Source organism: Phacochoerus africanus, chromosome 7 (genome assembly GCF_016906955.1).
Source record: "Phacochoerus africanus isolate WHEZ1 chromosome 7, ROS_Pafr_v1, whole genome shotgun sequence".
NCBI classification, from domain to species: Eukaryota; Metazoa; Chordata; class Mammalia; order Artiodactyla; family Suidae; genus Phacochoerus; species Phacochoerus africanus.
The window spans coordinates 21138265-21153442 of record NC_062550.1 but is presented as its reverse complement, the minus strand read 5'-3'; the positions used below and the strand labels follow the sequence as shown (position 1 = coordinate 21153442).

At 43.9% G+C, this 15178-nt stretch overlaps 1 protein-coding gene across 4 annotated transcripts in view; it reads left to right on the top strand.

Moving 5' to 3' along the window:
- ATF7 (activating transcription factor 7) overlaps positions 1 to 15178 on the top strand; it is a 109951-nt gene that overhangs the window by 81037 nt on the left and 13736 nt on the right. For all 4 annotated transcript variants that reach the window (XM_047786768.1, XM_047786766.1, XM_047786767.1 and 1 more), the window contains 6 exons: positions 772 to 868; positions 4976 to 5094; positions 10752 to 10889; positions 12692 to 12849; positions 14099 to 14198; positions 14730 to 14843. In XM_047786768.1, coding sequence (XP_047642724.1) covers positions 820 to 868; positions 4976 to 5094; positions 10752 to 10889; positions 12692 to 12849; positions 14099 to 14198; positions 14730 to 14843 — 678 coding nt within the window. In that variant the 5' untranslated portion in view covers positions 772 to 819. The remainder of the gene's footprint in view (positions 1 to 771; positions 869 to 4975; positions 5095 to 10751; positions 10890 to 12691; positions 12850 to 14098; positions 14199 to 14729; positions 14844 to 15178) is intronic.

Sequence of the window (15178 nt, the reverse complement as noted above, 5' to 3'; positions counted from 1 at the left end):
GTTATATAGCCAGCAGCATCGCACTGGCCCCTTTATGGCTGATGGAGCCCAGGCGGGCTGCCTGATAAAGGGAGACAGCATTTGGCCAATGGGGCTGGTGTGTGCCATTACTGCTGGCCATTGGGCCTCTGTCCTCTACAGCTCCATCCTGGCTCATTAAAACCCTGAGCCAAATAGCTGGGCAGGCGCCTGCTGCAGCACTGTGGAGGCCAGGAAGTTAAATGGTTCTCCTAATCCTGCATAATTTATCTCCCTGTTAGCCCCCTCATAAATAGTCCAATTCAGCCCTGCCATGGAGAGCTTCATTCTGAATTTCCTATTTTCATGATGGCCAGCTAGTGCCCAGCCTTTCCCTTCTCCTTTCTTTATTATTATTAATAAAGATTATTTTCCTCTTGTTTACTATGAGTTTGCCTTCATGTTTTTTTCATTTGGAGCCTCCTGCCTGGATCCCACTTCACCAACAGTCTGTCCATTTCTCTCGTTTGGACCTGATATTTCAGAGCAGTTGATATTACAGTCTTCCCCTTCCCCTCTCCTCCCAGCCTTCTAGTGTTTCCTTTTCTCTTTTCCTATTTTATTTTTTTTACTCTCTTTTTCCATCTCCTTTCCTCTCCTTTTCCATCACTTCCATTTTTTTTCTCCTTTTCATTCCCGCTCCAGTTCCATTTCCAGGGACCAACTTGACTGCAGGATGTTTGGTAGGACATTTTAGAAGGGCACTGAATCGCTCTTTTTTTTTTTCACATCTCTGTTTCTGTTTCGTTTCAGAGATTTACAAATGAGGACCACCTGGCAGTTCATAAACACAAGCATGAGATGACATTGAAATTTGGCCCAGCCCGAACTGACTCAGTCATCATTGCAGGTATTTGCTGCCCCAGAAGCCACGTGCCTTGATATCACTAGACAGTTAAGATTAATACCAGGGACCAGATGTACTGGGAGCTATGCTCCCCTTCTCCCATTAAGAGCCCTTATGTGATCTGCATTTAATCAGGAAAAAGGAACACTGAAAGCTCCCAAGTTTCTATTGTGCCCTCTGTTCTCAGTTTTTAATACAAGATTGGGGTCTGCAGTTTTAGAGGGTCAGTGTGTTGAGGTTTTGTCTTAGCTTTTTTCAGTCTATTCCCTCCTTGCCTTCTTTTTATTAAGACTTTAGAAGATTTACAATCAAAAGATGCCTTTAACTTTTCTCCCTACCCACAGTGAAGGAGTGAACAAAAGAAAGCAAGAAAGCTGAACTAACCTGGCTGCTTCTCTTCCACCGGGTGTCAGTTTTCCCCTAGCAGGCAGACTGTCAGTTCATAAATTCAACTTCCCTTTATGAACCCAGACACCACTGAGAGCAAACAAGACATTTACTCAGTGGGACTTTTCTAAGCCAATTTGGGTGACCTGAAACCTTTCCCCGGTTGTTTTAGATTTTTGTCTTGCTCACCTATGCCATTCTCGAGGGAGCATTCTCAGCAGCTGCTCTCAAATCGTGCAGCAGTTCTGTGCTAGACAGACATACAAACCAAAGTGGGCTTTTTCTTTTAATACCAATGAGGGGTCTGATTTAGCCTGAGTTAAGCAAGCTTACCTCATTATTAAACCAATAGGGGATTTAGTTGGTAGTTATTATATCAGCTAATAACTCAGGTAAGGCACAATTTCTCTAAGTACTACTAACTAAAATGCTACTGGAGACACGGAGAAGGAGAGAGAAAAACCCTCCTCCCATACTTTCATACATGAAAAAGCTGGCTTGCTCTACAGATCTCCTGTTCCTTACTAATTCAGCAAGTGTTTGTTGAATACCTACTGCATGCACCAGGCACTTTGCTAGGAGCCTGTGGATTGTAATTCTGGGAAGAAGACCCGAGTTGGGGACATTGTCATTGATGAACCTTAAGAAAGCCTGAAGGAGGAGTTCCCGTTGTGGCTCAGTGATTAACGAATCCGACTAGGAACCATGAGTTTGCAGGTTCGATCCCTGGCCTCACTCAGTGGGTTAAGGATCCGGCATTGCCGTGAGCTGTGGTGTAGGTTGCAGACGCGGCTCAGATCTGGTGTTGCTGTGGCTGTGGCGTAGGTCGGCAGCTACTGCTCTGATGAGACCCCTAGCCTGGGAACCTCCATATGCCATGAAAACGCAAAAAGACAGAAAAAAAAAAAAAAAAAGCCTGAGGAAGGTCCTCGGAAAGAATGGATAGGATGTAAACACATATGTAGGCAACACATACTTAAATTTATTGTCAGGGCATATAGATGTGAAAAAAAATTAGTATTTGCAGTCAAGTCCAAGTGAATGATACAGTATCAATACTAAGAGAATTAGTATTAAGTGAAATTGATGGGAGAGATGTTTGAAAGAGGTAAGTATGGGGCATGGTTATCAAGATGGAGGGGTTATTCTCAATAGGTGGAAGGGCCTATGCTGTGTCTCCACGAGTGGTGAGAAATATTAATACAGGACCGTCCCAGGGAGAGAAAATGATTTCCTGTTGCTCTTTTCATTCTGTTTTGCAGTGTTCACCCCATTGCACACTTCTGATGTCCTATCTAGGCTAGTGATTCTCTTGTCTCTAAGACCTGCTAACTCACATGTGTTTCAACCCCTTATTGAACACTTAACTTGGATATCCTTTTTTGTCATTCATATCTTCATGTCAGCAACTGATCTTACCTTCTTGTCCCCTAGACCAATTCCTCTCCTTTGTTACTCAGTGATATGAGTATTCTCAAAATCTTGAGTTGTTTTATTTTTTCCTCAGATTCTGACTGCTCTGTTCCTTCCTGTTCTTCCTCCCATCCACTGTCATTATGCTTGAATTCCTCCATTGTCTCCTAGCTGGCCTCCTTGACTAGTGTTTTACTCTAATCCATCTCACCTTCTATTGAAAATCCAGACTTTCTTAAACTCTTCTCCCCTGCTTAAAATCTGTTGTTATCTTCCTATTTTATTTTACTATAAGGCTTTTCTTTCTTTGGCTGCCCTGCAGCATATGGAGTTCCTGGGCTGGGGATCAGATCCGAGTTGCAGGTATGATCTGTGCTGCACCTGCAGCAACACTGGATCCTTTAACCCACTCTACTGGGCTGGGGATCAAACCTGCATCCCAATGCTCCAGAGATGCTACAGATCCCGTTGCACCACAGTGACCTCCAAGGCTTTTTTGGGGCAGGCGGGGGCATGCCCATAGCATGTAGAAATTCCTGGGCCAGGGATCAAACCTGCTCCACAGCAGCAACCTCAGTCACAGTAGTGACAATGCCAGATCCTTAATGTGCTGCACCACAGAAGACCTCCGGGGCTATTTATGCTTGGGTTTTCAGGCTTTCCATAACCTAGCCCCATGGTATCTACTCAACTATATTAGTGTTATTTCCTCAACTAAAAAACGTTCTCTTAATTCTCTATGGCAAGAATCATGTCTTATATTTGGCTAAAACTCCTATGCTTCTCTTTCCCCCTCCCCCAAAGATGAACACAAGTGTATGCATATATAGCAGCAAAACACAGAAAGTATTCAGTAAACACCTGTTGATTTTTTTTTTTTTTTTGGAATCATCAGAGCAGGCTAAGAGTTTTCTTATACACTTTTCTGGCTGTTTGGTTGTTCGTTCAGGAATGGGAGAAGTTTGTATGAGCCTCAGATCAGAGATTCAAACGGCCCTCTTCTGCCATAGCCATGCCCTTAGCTGCCCCGTCCTGTTCCACTTGAGTTGTGATTTTTTTCTGTGCCCTTAGTGAAGTACTCTCTAAACATAAGGGAATATTACCTCCACTCACCCAGGGATGGAGGGAAAGTGGCTTTATCGTTGGCCAACGAAAGCTGCCAGAGAACCTTTTAAAACTATTTTGGGAGGTAGTGGTAATTTTTCCAAACACTCTGGTTCAGAAGAGGTTTTGTTTAAAAAAAAGAAAAAATTATGTTGTTTCCATGGAAAATCCCACTGGACTGTTCCAAATTGATCACACTAGAAGGAGCAATTTTAACCCCAGATCTCACTCCTGAAAATACCATTTAAACATTGTTCTATTCCAGTCATTCAGTTTAGTGCTTTGGAGTATGAGATGAATCCCCGAAGTGATTACCATGTCAAGGAAAAGCGTCATAATAGAGTTAGGACCAGGGAACAAGAGTCAATTGACCTAAGGGAGAAAAACTAGAAAAACAGGATAGAAAGAAGATCAAATCCAAAATTCAAGTTGTTTTAAAAGTTCCCATGGGTTACGAGGAGCCTTTCTCTTCCCAAGTGCTGAGGAGAGATTTGTGTGGGGACCCCCAAGAGGATATTTTGGCTGGCAAATCTAAATCCAAATATCCTGGTTTCCGGAATTTGCCCTGAGCCCAGGTCTCTGTGAAATGAGCTCTATTGTTTGCAGTTTCCTTTGCTAGCTCATGATCTCGCTGTCTTGTTCCCCAGCCCCTGGATTTGTCTAGAATGCCTTTAGAAGGTTACCTCAGTGACCACTGAAAGACAGGGCACCCTTTCTTACTTGGTAGCTTTAGCAAGCAGACTCAGCTATCTGATCCTCAGTTTCTTCTCATCAGATTTTAACATCCCTCTTCTTATACCTGCTCACTTCAGACCTAGCAGTGGGTGAGTGTAAAAAGAAAATGTCATTTAACTCGACTTGATTTTCCAGCCTGGAAGTTGTACAGAGTCCACCTGGGTAGGTGGTTTGGTTTTGTTTGAAGGTGAGAGAGCTGAAACTGGCTTCTGAGAAAAAGGCAGTTACACAGATGTGGCACAGCAAAACATTGTTCCGTCTTCCCTCTGCTCGCCTTGAGGCAGCACAGCACAGACACCCTCTGGTGGCCTATCAGCAGTCTTTACTTACTAGGGCTCCATAAAAGCAAATTTGCTCTAACACAGAGATTCTCTCCAAATAGAAGAATAAAAATGTGTTCGCTATATACTCTCAAATTTTAATTTCAGGTCAAAACTAAAATAGAGGTTGCTTTTCTTTCCATGTCTACAGATCAGACTCCTACTCCGACTAGATTCCTGAAGAACTGTGAAGAGGTGGGACTCTTCAATGAACTAGCTAGCTCCTTTGAACATGAATTCAAGAAAGCTGCAGATGAGGATGAAAAAAAGGCAAGAGATGGGACTTTAGCTGAAAAACTGGTGATGTTCAGATCTGGGCAACTTTCATTGTGCTCTGGGATAATTTAATTGATTAAAGCACAAAATTATGGGCTTTGTTCTGTAGAACCAGATAGTACTTACTAGTCAGCCACATCAGGCTTTACAGGGTCCAGATGATGGATCAGCACAAGTGTTGGATCTTTATCAGAAATCAGCCTTCTTGGAAGTTCCCTGTGGTACAGGGGGGTTAAGGATCTGGCATTGTCACTGCAGCAGCTCTGGTCACTGCTATGGCAAAGTATTTTGGTTTTTGGTTTTTGTTTGTCTGGTCTTTTTTTTTTTTTTTTATGGCCACACTGATGGCACGTGGAAGTTCCCAGGCTAGGGGTCAAATTGGAGCTGCAGCGGAGGCCTATACTATAGGCACAGCAATATCAGATCTGAGCCACCTCTGCAACCTAGCTGCAGCTTGCAGCAATGACAGATCCTTAACCCACTAAGTGAAGCCAGTGATTGAACCTGCATCCTCAAAGACACTTTGCGAGTTCTTAACCTTCTGAGCCACAGTGGAAACACTTGTGTTGAGGGTTTGATCCCTGGCCCAGGAACTTCCACATGCCTCAGGTGTAGCAAAAAAAAAAAAAAAATTCAGTCTTGTAGCCCTACCCGTGTAGCGTTATTCAGCAGTCTGTTTTTTAAATTATTTTTGTTCTGATTATGATGAAGATGTTAAAGATTATAAATTACACAGATTTTGTTAGATAACATTTTTTTTTTCCAAACCCCACTCTTTTCTGAGCTAACCAGACTTTTCACCTGAACTGTTTTTTTGTTTGTTTGTTTGTTTGTTTTTTAATAGGGCCACACCTGCAGCATATGGACGTTCCCAGGCTAGGGGTCAAATAGCAATGCCAGATCCAAGCTGAGTCTGTGACCTACACCACAGCTCACGGCAACGCCGGATTCCCTACCCACTGAGAGAGCCCAGGATTTGAATTCGCATCCTCATGGATGCTAGTCAGGTTTGTTTCCACTGCAACCACAATGGAACTCCCTGAATTGTTTTGTTCAGGCAGCCAATCAATAAACATTTATTGAATTTTGGCTCTTCTTTGTTTCAGTGTATATGGCTCTTAACTTTCAAGTTGCTCTCTAGTAATATTCAAGACTAGGCTTAAAGAAGGATGTCCTTAAAGCTTTTTACAGGAGATCAACCAGGATGGTGAAAGAATTACAAATCAGGTCACTTTGAGAACATTTAAAAGAAATTGAGGAGAGGAGTTCCTGTCGTGGCGCAGTGGTTAACAAATCCGACTAGGAACCATGATGTTGAGGGTTCGATCCCTGCCCTTGCTCAGTGGGTTAACGATCCGGTGTTGCCGTGAGCTGTGGTGTAGGTTGCAGATGTGGCTCGGATCCCGCGTTGCTGTGGCCCTGGTGTAGGCCAGCGGCTTCAGCTCTGATTAGACCCCTACCCTGGTAACTTCCATATGTCGCAGGAGTGGCCCAAGAAATGGCAAAAAGACAAAAAAAAAAAAAAAAGAAAGAAAAAGAAACTGAGGGGAGCTCCTGCTGTGGTGCAATGGGATCGACCAAGTCTTAGGAGCCCAGGGATGAGGGCTTTGAACCCCAGCCCCAAACAGTGGGTTTAGGATCCAACCTTGCCACAGTTGTGGCTTAAGTCTAGGTTGTGGTTCCAATCTGATCCCTGGCCCAGGAGCTGCATATGCTGCAGGGCACCCAAAAAAAAAAAAAAAAAAAAGAAAAGAAATTGAGGAAATTTTGCTTGAAAATGATAAGATTTTATGTGAACAAAATTGCAGTCTTCAAATAGTCGAAGAGCTTTCATTTAAAAGCGGGGTTAGGATTTCCCGTCGTGGCATAGTGGTTAACGAATCCGACTAGGAACCATGAGGTTGCGGGTTCGGTCCCTGCCCTTGCTCAGGGGGTTAACGACCCGGCGTTGCCGTGAGCTGTGGTGTAGGTTGCAGACGCGGCTCAGATCCCGCGTTGCTGTGGCTCTGGCGTAGGCCGGTGGCTACAGCTCTGATTCAACCCCTAGCCTGGGAACCTCCATATGCCGCGGGAGCGGCCCAAGAAATAGCAACAACAACAACAAAAAAAAAAAAGACAAAAAAAAGAGAAAAAAATAAAAGCGGGGTTAAATTTATTCTTTGTGGCCTAGAGGTGGAAGCTATCACAAAGTGTATTCAATTATATGTAGGCAATTTAGTATAGACATTGTAGAGAGGATTAAAATGTTGGAATCACTTCAGATTCTGAGGTGCTATGATTCTGATTTTAACCTTTATTTTCCAGATCCCTAGAAAATCCTTTAATTTAGAAGATCAGAGGGAATAATTCAAGAACAGAGTCAGGAGTTCCCTTGTGGCGCAGTGGGTTAAGGATCCACTGTTGTCACTGCAGCAGCTCATGTTGCAGCTATGGCACAGGGTCAGTCCCTGGCCCAGGAACTTTCACATGCTGTAGGCACAGCTGAAGCGGAGCGGGGGGGGCGGGGAAGGCTGCAGCAGAGTCAAAGAAAAATATTTCCCATGGAGTAAGGGGTCTTGGAGAAAAAGGAAATTAGAAAGGTCAAAGTTTACTTTAGAATTAAAATTCTGGGTCATTAGTTACTGTTTAAAAGACAGGTCTGGAGTTACTGTGGTGCAGTGGTTAATGAATCTGACTAGGAACCACGAGGTTGCGAGTTCAATCCCTGGCCTTGCTCAGTGGGTTAACGATCCGGTGTTGCCGTGAGCTGTGGTGTAGGTTGCAGATGTGGCTCGGATCCCGCGTTGCTGTGGCCCTGGTGTAGGCCAGCGGCTTCAGCTCTGATTAGACCCCTAGCCTGAGAACCTCCATATGCCGCGGGAGCGGCCCTAGAAAAGACAAAAAAATAAAATAAAAGTCAGGTCTGTGTTTCATAATAGTTCAGAAAAATTCTAGGAAGTTCCCTTATAACAGTGGATTAAGGATCTGGCATTGCCACAGTTGTGGTGCAGGCTGCAACTACAGCACAAGTTTGATCCCTGGACTGAGAACTTCCACATAACATGATAGTGGCTCCCCCACCAAAAAAAAAAAATTGTAATATCTCTATCTCAAAACCTGTATACATTAATATATATACCTCCCATAATTGTTTAGCGCAGTGAGGCATGGAGTCCCATAAGAATATAGAAAAGCCAAGACATAAGAAAAAACTTCCAGGGGAGCTCCTTCCTTGTAAGAAGGAGATAGCAGGTTAATCAAGAGAGTTTGTGCATGATTTTTCCATCCAGCTTAAATTATAAGAATAAAGTGTTCTTATCACTGGGTCCTTTCCAAGTTCCATAGCTTTTTATGAGCTTCATTTTATACTATCTCCTGCAAACTGAAAGAAAGTGGAGAGGAGTTCCCATCATGGCGCAGCAGAAACGAATCCAACTAGGAACCATGAGGTTGTGGGTTCAATCCCTGGCCTCGCTCAGTGGGTTAAGGGTCCGGCATTGCTGTGGTGTAGGTTGCAAACGCAGCTCGGATCTGGTGTTGCTGTGGCTCTGGTGTAGGCCGGCAACTGTAGCTCTGATTGGACTCTAGCCTGGGAACTTCCGTATGCTGCAAGTGCGGCCCTGAAAAAAAAAAGAAAGAAAGAAAGAAAAGAAAACTCAGCGGCATATATTTGTAGTTCTCCTTTCAAATGGAAATTAGCCACAGTCTTCTCATCATTCTTTTTCTTCAGAGACCCAGGTCCCTCTTCAATCAGTTGCTTCAACCTAGGTGGTATAATTTTATTTTACAGCTTCCCTACCTCATTCCTGTCATTTCTCCCATCTCCAGAACAAAGAAATCAGTAAAATTGTTTCCACCAAGATATGAAGGATTTTAAAGCAAACTCATTATAGGCAAATTCAAGAAAATTAGCCTCCCTTTAAAGGCTTCAAGTCCATGGAGTTCCCTCTTGGCCTAGCAGGTTAAGGATTTGGTGTTGTCACTGCTGTGGCACAGATTTAATCCCTAGCCTGGGAAAAGTCTTTCCCACTGCCATTTAGCTCAGTTGACACTTACAGGAGGCCATTCATAGTTAGGCCTTTACTCAACAGGTATTTCTTGGTTTTCTCCCAGCCTGTATAGGAGTGATCTTTATCTCCCCTTGACAAGAAGCAAAGACTCAGTGGAAAATTTTCTCTAGGAGTGTTTAATGACCCCAGAATTTTTCTGAACCACAGCTTTTCTAGATGATGCCCCTAGGAGATTTTAAACCTGTGGTTGAACTTAACTTTTTTTTTTTTTCTTTTGTCTTTATGCCTTTTATGCAGCCTATGGAGGTTCCCAGGCTAGGGGTCTAATCGGAGCTGTAGCCGCTGGCTTATGCCACAGCCACAGCAGCTTGGGGTCCAAGCCACATCTGCAGTCTACACCACAGCTCACGGGAACGCCAGATCCTTAGCCCACTGAACAAGGCCCGGGATCAAACCCACCACCTCATTCATTAACCACTGAGCCACAACGGGAACTCCAGAACCTGTGGTTGAATTTACTTAAAGGCTTCTTCTCCCTACCACCCTCAGACTTGAGGGATCCAAGAATTAGCCCAGTTGGGCCTGACAGCTTAGCAATATAGAGAGCAGAAATGAAACCATCTTTGTTGCTCTTCCACATCAGATTGGAGAGAAAGAACCATTACCACCTTCTCTAATGTAGTAGATAGCAGATTAATTTCAGTTTGCTCAGCTACCAAGATTTCTAGCAATTAAGGTAACAAGGGATGAATTAGAAACAAGCTCTTCTTTCATCGAGGATCCTAGGATATGGGAAGAATAGAACAAAGGATCCACTTTGTCATGAAACTGAACTGCACTGCCAGCCCTCCTGTCGCAGTATCAGGGCTGTCATTTCAGATGGTTTATTGTTCTCGTCAAAGCCGTGTACAGCTCCACAGTTCTGTGAGGTGATTGCACCACTGCCAGAAAAGTACCCTTTTTTTCCTCTGGTTTTCTCCAGTCTTGCTTCTAGGACCAGGTTCTAGTTTCTCTCACTAATCAAATGATCAGCCTTTCCTTCATGGTTACTATAAAACCCTATCTTCCTAACTTCTAGCCTCTAGCACCAGATTTTGGGCTGAGATCACCATCTAGCATGGGGAGTTCCCCAGAAAAGATATTTCCTATCTTGTTGACAGAACTTAATAGCCAATTTGCTTTTATTTGCTTTTGATAATTGGATAGTCTAGTAATTCTGATTAGCAGAAAATGTATTCACAGCTCTCTAGTAGCCAACAGAGCTGGTGGGGAATAGGAAGGTACTGGACTCAGGAATCGTTGTACAGTCCTGAAAAATAATATAGTATTTACAGGGATAAACGACACCTTTTTTTTTTCCCCCTTTCAGGGTCTTAATAAACATTTTAAGTTTTTTTCCCCCTTTTGGAATCTTTATAAGTATTCACCCATGGTGAAGCAGGTATAGCTTCATTTTATAGTTGGGAAATAGTAACCCCAAGAAGTTAAACCATTTGGCCAGAATTGTACGTAAAACCTAGGCTCCACAGTTCTTTGACTTTCAATTCAGTGTTTTGACCAAGGGCCGAACTTCTTAGAAGTACTGTCCGTCATCTTTTAACTGGAAAGATAGAGATTTAACCTGAAGGGGGTTGAACTATGCTCATTTCTCTCTTATCGCAGGCTGCTTCTGGACCCCTTGACATGTCTCTGCCTTCTACACCAGACATCAAAATCAAAGAAGAAGAGCCAGTGGAGGTGGACTCATCCCCACCTGACAGCCCTGCCTCTAGCCCCTGTTCCCCACCACTCAAGCAGAAGGTAAAGCTTTCCACCAAGAGTCATCTCAAACGTTAATTGATAGATGAAATGTAGTATAAATATTGTGTGATGCAGGAATATTGATTATATTTAAATGTTAATCGTTCAAAAGATTTATATAAATTACACCTATTTTCTGACTCAACAATTCCATTTCTAAGTTTGTGTGGAAAAGAAATTAGTGCATATGTCTATCAGAAGAATATAAGAATGTTCATAGCAGTTATATTTATAATCATCAAAAAACTGGAAGCAATCCACATGTCCATCCACAAGAGAATGAATAAATGGTAAGGAGTTCCTATAGTCGTGGTGCAGTGGAAACGAATCAATTAGTATCCATGAGGATGCAGGTTCAATCCCTGGCCTCGCTCAGTGGGTTAAGGGTGCAGCGTCGGGAGTTCCCTTCATGGCTCAGTGGTTAACGAACCCAACTAGGATCCATGAGGATGCGGATTCCATCCCTGGCCTTGCTCAGTGGGCTAAGGATCCAGCATTGCCATGAGCTGTGGTGTAGGTTGCAGACGTGGCTCAGGTCCCTTGTGGCTGTGGCTGGCATCTGCAACTCCAGTTCAACTCCTAGTCTGGGAACTTCCATATGCCACACCTGTGGCCCTAAAAAGCAAAAAAAAGGGGGGGGGGCAATATATATTTTGTTTATTTATTTATTTTTGCTTCTTAGGGCTGTACTCTTGGCATTTGGAAGTTCCCTGGTTAGGGCTCAAATTGGAGCTGCAGCTGCTGGCCTACGCCACAGCACAGCAATACAGGATCCAAACTGTGTCTGCGACCTACGCCACAGCTCATGGCAGCACCAGATTCTTAACCTACTGAGCAAAGCCAGGGATTGAACTTGCCTCCTCATGGATACTACTCGGATTCATTTCCGCTGCACCACAATAGGAACTCCTGATTATTATTTTTTTAGAAGAAACTTTCTGTATTATTTTTTATAAATTCATTGAAATATAGCACCCATACAGAAAAGTATACAAATTGTAAGTGTATAGCTTATTGCGTTTTCACAAAGTTTACAGCCTATGTAAGCAACACTTAGGTAATATCAGGACCTCAGAAGCCCCCTCATGCCTCCTTCTGGTCTCTACTGCTCTACCAGTAGTTATTAATCTTAATATCCACTGTGGATAGAGCATCTGTACCTCATTTTACCTCCCTCCAAAACTGGTAACTTCTCAAAACTGCCTCCTCCATACCTTCTTCCCTTCTTCATCAGCATCCAAGTCCTAGAGGCTATCTGGTGATGTTTTCAGGGCCATCGTGGCCACTGGCAATCTGAGGTCCTAACAAGTTAACAGTTGGAAACAGTTTGTTATATCACAATATGATCGTTATTCAGACTTCCCCAGCCCTGTTTTTAAGGGGTCTAGGAGCTATTGGGTTGCCTTATCACCAGTCTTAAACCTGCCTTTTCCCATTAGAGATCAGCAGACACTTGAGCATCAAGTTTAGAATGAGAGTATCTAGATCGTGAAAAATTATAGCAATTCTTAGAATTTATATAGTACTCTAGTTCTTCTACATATCAGGTGATCTTCCAGCTGTCATCTCATTCATATAGCCACCATCCCTGAAAGGGAGATAGTCAAAGGGTCTTAACTCAGCATTCCTATGGAATGGGTAAGTGAGGTGTGGGGCCATGATCGCAGTGGAATCAGGTCAGGATTTTCATGAATAGCCTTGTTGCTTTTTCCAATAAATTTATACTAGATTTTTACTAGCTGTGTATTTCCCTACAAGCAGCCCTTAAGGCATTTTGTCATCTGTTGGTGTCTTCTCCCTAGGAGGTTGCTCCAAAGCCTGTTGTGATCTCTACTCCCACGCCCACCATCGTGCGCCCTGGCTCCCTGCCTCTCCACCTGGGCTATGATCCACTTCACCCAACCCTTCCCTCCCCAACCTCTGTCATCACACAAGCTCCACCATCCAACAGGCAGCTGGGGTAAGTGAAGAGAGCAGCAAGAGATAGTGAAGCCTGAATCTCTTTCCTCTTTGTGGAATTATTTGATAAAATAGAGACTGTTTCTGAATACTCAGGGAAAACAAGTCACTAAGATTATCTCTCAAATTCCTCCCAGACTCTTCTTTGCCATTTTAGTAGACAAACGAGTTTTTACTGGGGGGTTTACTTCCTTAATTTGGAGGTTTAATACTTAGTGTAAAAGAAGAATCCTTTGGAGTTCCTGCTGTGGTGCAACAGGATCGGCAGTGTCTCTGCAGCACCCAGACGCAGGTTTGCGCCCTGGCCTGACACAATGGATAAAATGAATCCAGCATTGTCGTAGCTGCAGTGTAGGTTGCAACCGTGGCTTGGATCTGATCTCTGGCCCAGGAACTCCATATGCTACAGGACAGCCAAAAAAGAAAAGAAGAAGGAGAAGAAGAATCCTTAGGATTTTAGGAAGTTCATCATCAGGATGGTGGAGGTCACACAGGAAAGTATATTTTTAGTTTTTGGCCTCAGTCAGTATGGACGTTTATGGAGGCACCACTCAATAAGGGGCTGAAACCCATTAAGTCATCTTTTTTAAGTCTGTGTTCCCCTTAGGCCCATTTAGGGTTCTTGGTCTTTGCTGTTCCTAGTTTTGTTTTGTCTGTTTGTCTTCACTCTCAGCATAGCCTATGTAGATTTCTTAATGGGATGACTCAAGATCCTGTTCCCAGGCATCCAGGGGTTAAGAGGTTGTTGTCAGGATTCAGCCTCTTATAGTTTATTGTTCTCTAGATCCACTAGGAAAAATACAAAACGGCTTCTTTCTTAGACAGAGTAGAGCAAAACATGGAAACCAAAACAAGAGGAACTTATTCAAACTTGGCTAACATATGGCATAATTCAGCTTTGCAGAATGGCAACTTTGGTCCAAGTATTCCTTGCCTAAGGCAAAACAGAATTCATACAGGCCAGTGGTAGGTATACTTATTTAATTGTTCTAAACTCTTAATAGGACTAACTTCCCACCTACTTGAATACAGTGGTCTCTGCTTAATTTGCAAGGTGTAAAAATCTTGCCATTTCTCTCCCTCTACAAGGTAAGGTAAATAGCATTCTCTGCTTTTTCCACCTTCATGAGGGTGTCAAGATTTTACATGCTACCCTAACTAGAAAAGACTGAGAAATCTGCTGTAGTTATAGGAGAAAGATCACTGGCAAAAGGGTCTGTGTTATGAGCATTTCACTTCATATCTCCTAGGTCTCCCACTGGCTCCCTCCCTCTCGTCATGCATCTTGCTAATGGACAGACCATGCCTGTGCTGCCAGGGCCTCCGGTACAGATGCCTTCTGTTATATCGGTGAGCTCTGTAGTTGGGCAGCCAACCCTACCAACAAACTAATCCCTCCCTTCCACCTGAATGCTCATAAACATACATGAGCCCCAGGGAAACGTGGGCTCTGGTCTGTATTAGTTGAGCATGGCAGCCTGCCCAACTCCTCACTAACCCCTGCCAATCCAGCACTATGCAATACTAGACAAAGACTCATCTGGACAATTGGCTCCTGGTCTAAGAATTGATCTTGCCAGCCTGCTGATTGGTTGGTTTCACTTGGCACTAATCACCTCACAAATTGCCCACCATTTTCCTCAAGGTACAGCCTCAGCCTTTCCCATAGAAATTGTCATAGCACTGAAGGATTAGATCCTCTATGCTCTGATGCTCCATGGAAGATGGTATTTCCCAGGCTGTTTCTGCATGCCTTCTGGGCAGGTTGCATAGAATAGGTCCGAATGTGCCAATCTCAAAAGCACGTACTTCGTTTGGGGACGCTATTGCCCTAATAGTATTTTTGTTCCCTTCTGGTTTTTCTTCCCTCTCTTGGTCCAGCTGGCCAGACCTGTGTCTATGGTGCCCAACATTCCTGGTATCCCTGGCCCACCCGTGAACAGCAGTGGTTCCATTTCTCCCTCTGGCCACCCTATGCCATCAGAAGCCAAGATGGTGAGTACAGCCCATCCCATGGCCCTTTTGAGAGAAGTGGTATCTGCCTCAATTTTTCAAGTGAGCCACATGTAGGAACCTTCTGGGGCTTGTGAAGCTGAAGACCCACCCCGCTGCGGGTCTGGAGAAGACAAGACCCTGATTCATGACTCCTATCTCCTCTCTTCTACCTTTGGAGCATGGTACATAGACCATGGCAGTGAAAAGGAGCAGCACAGATTGTTTGGAGTGGAACTCTTGCTGTTTCAGTTCCAGGGTGACAGATGGAGGGTGGATGAGTGGGCAGGAGAGCTGGCCAGGAGGTGAATAACTGCGTAACCAGTGCCTGGCCAGGT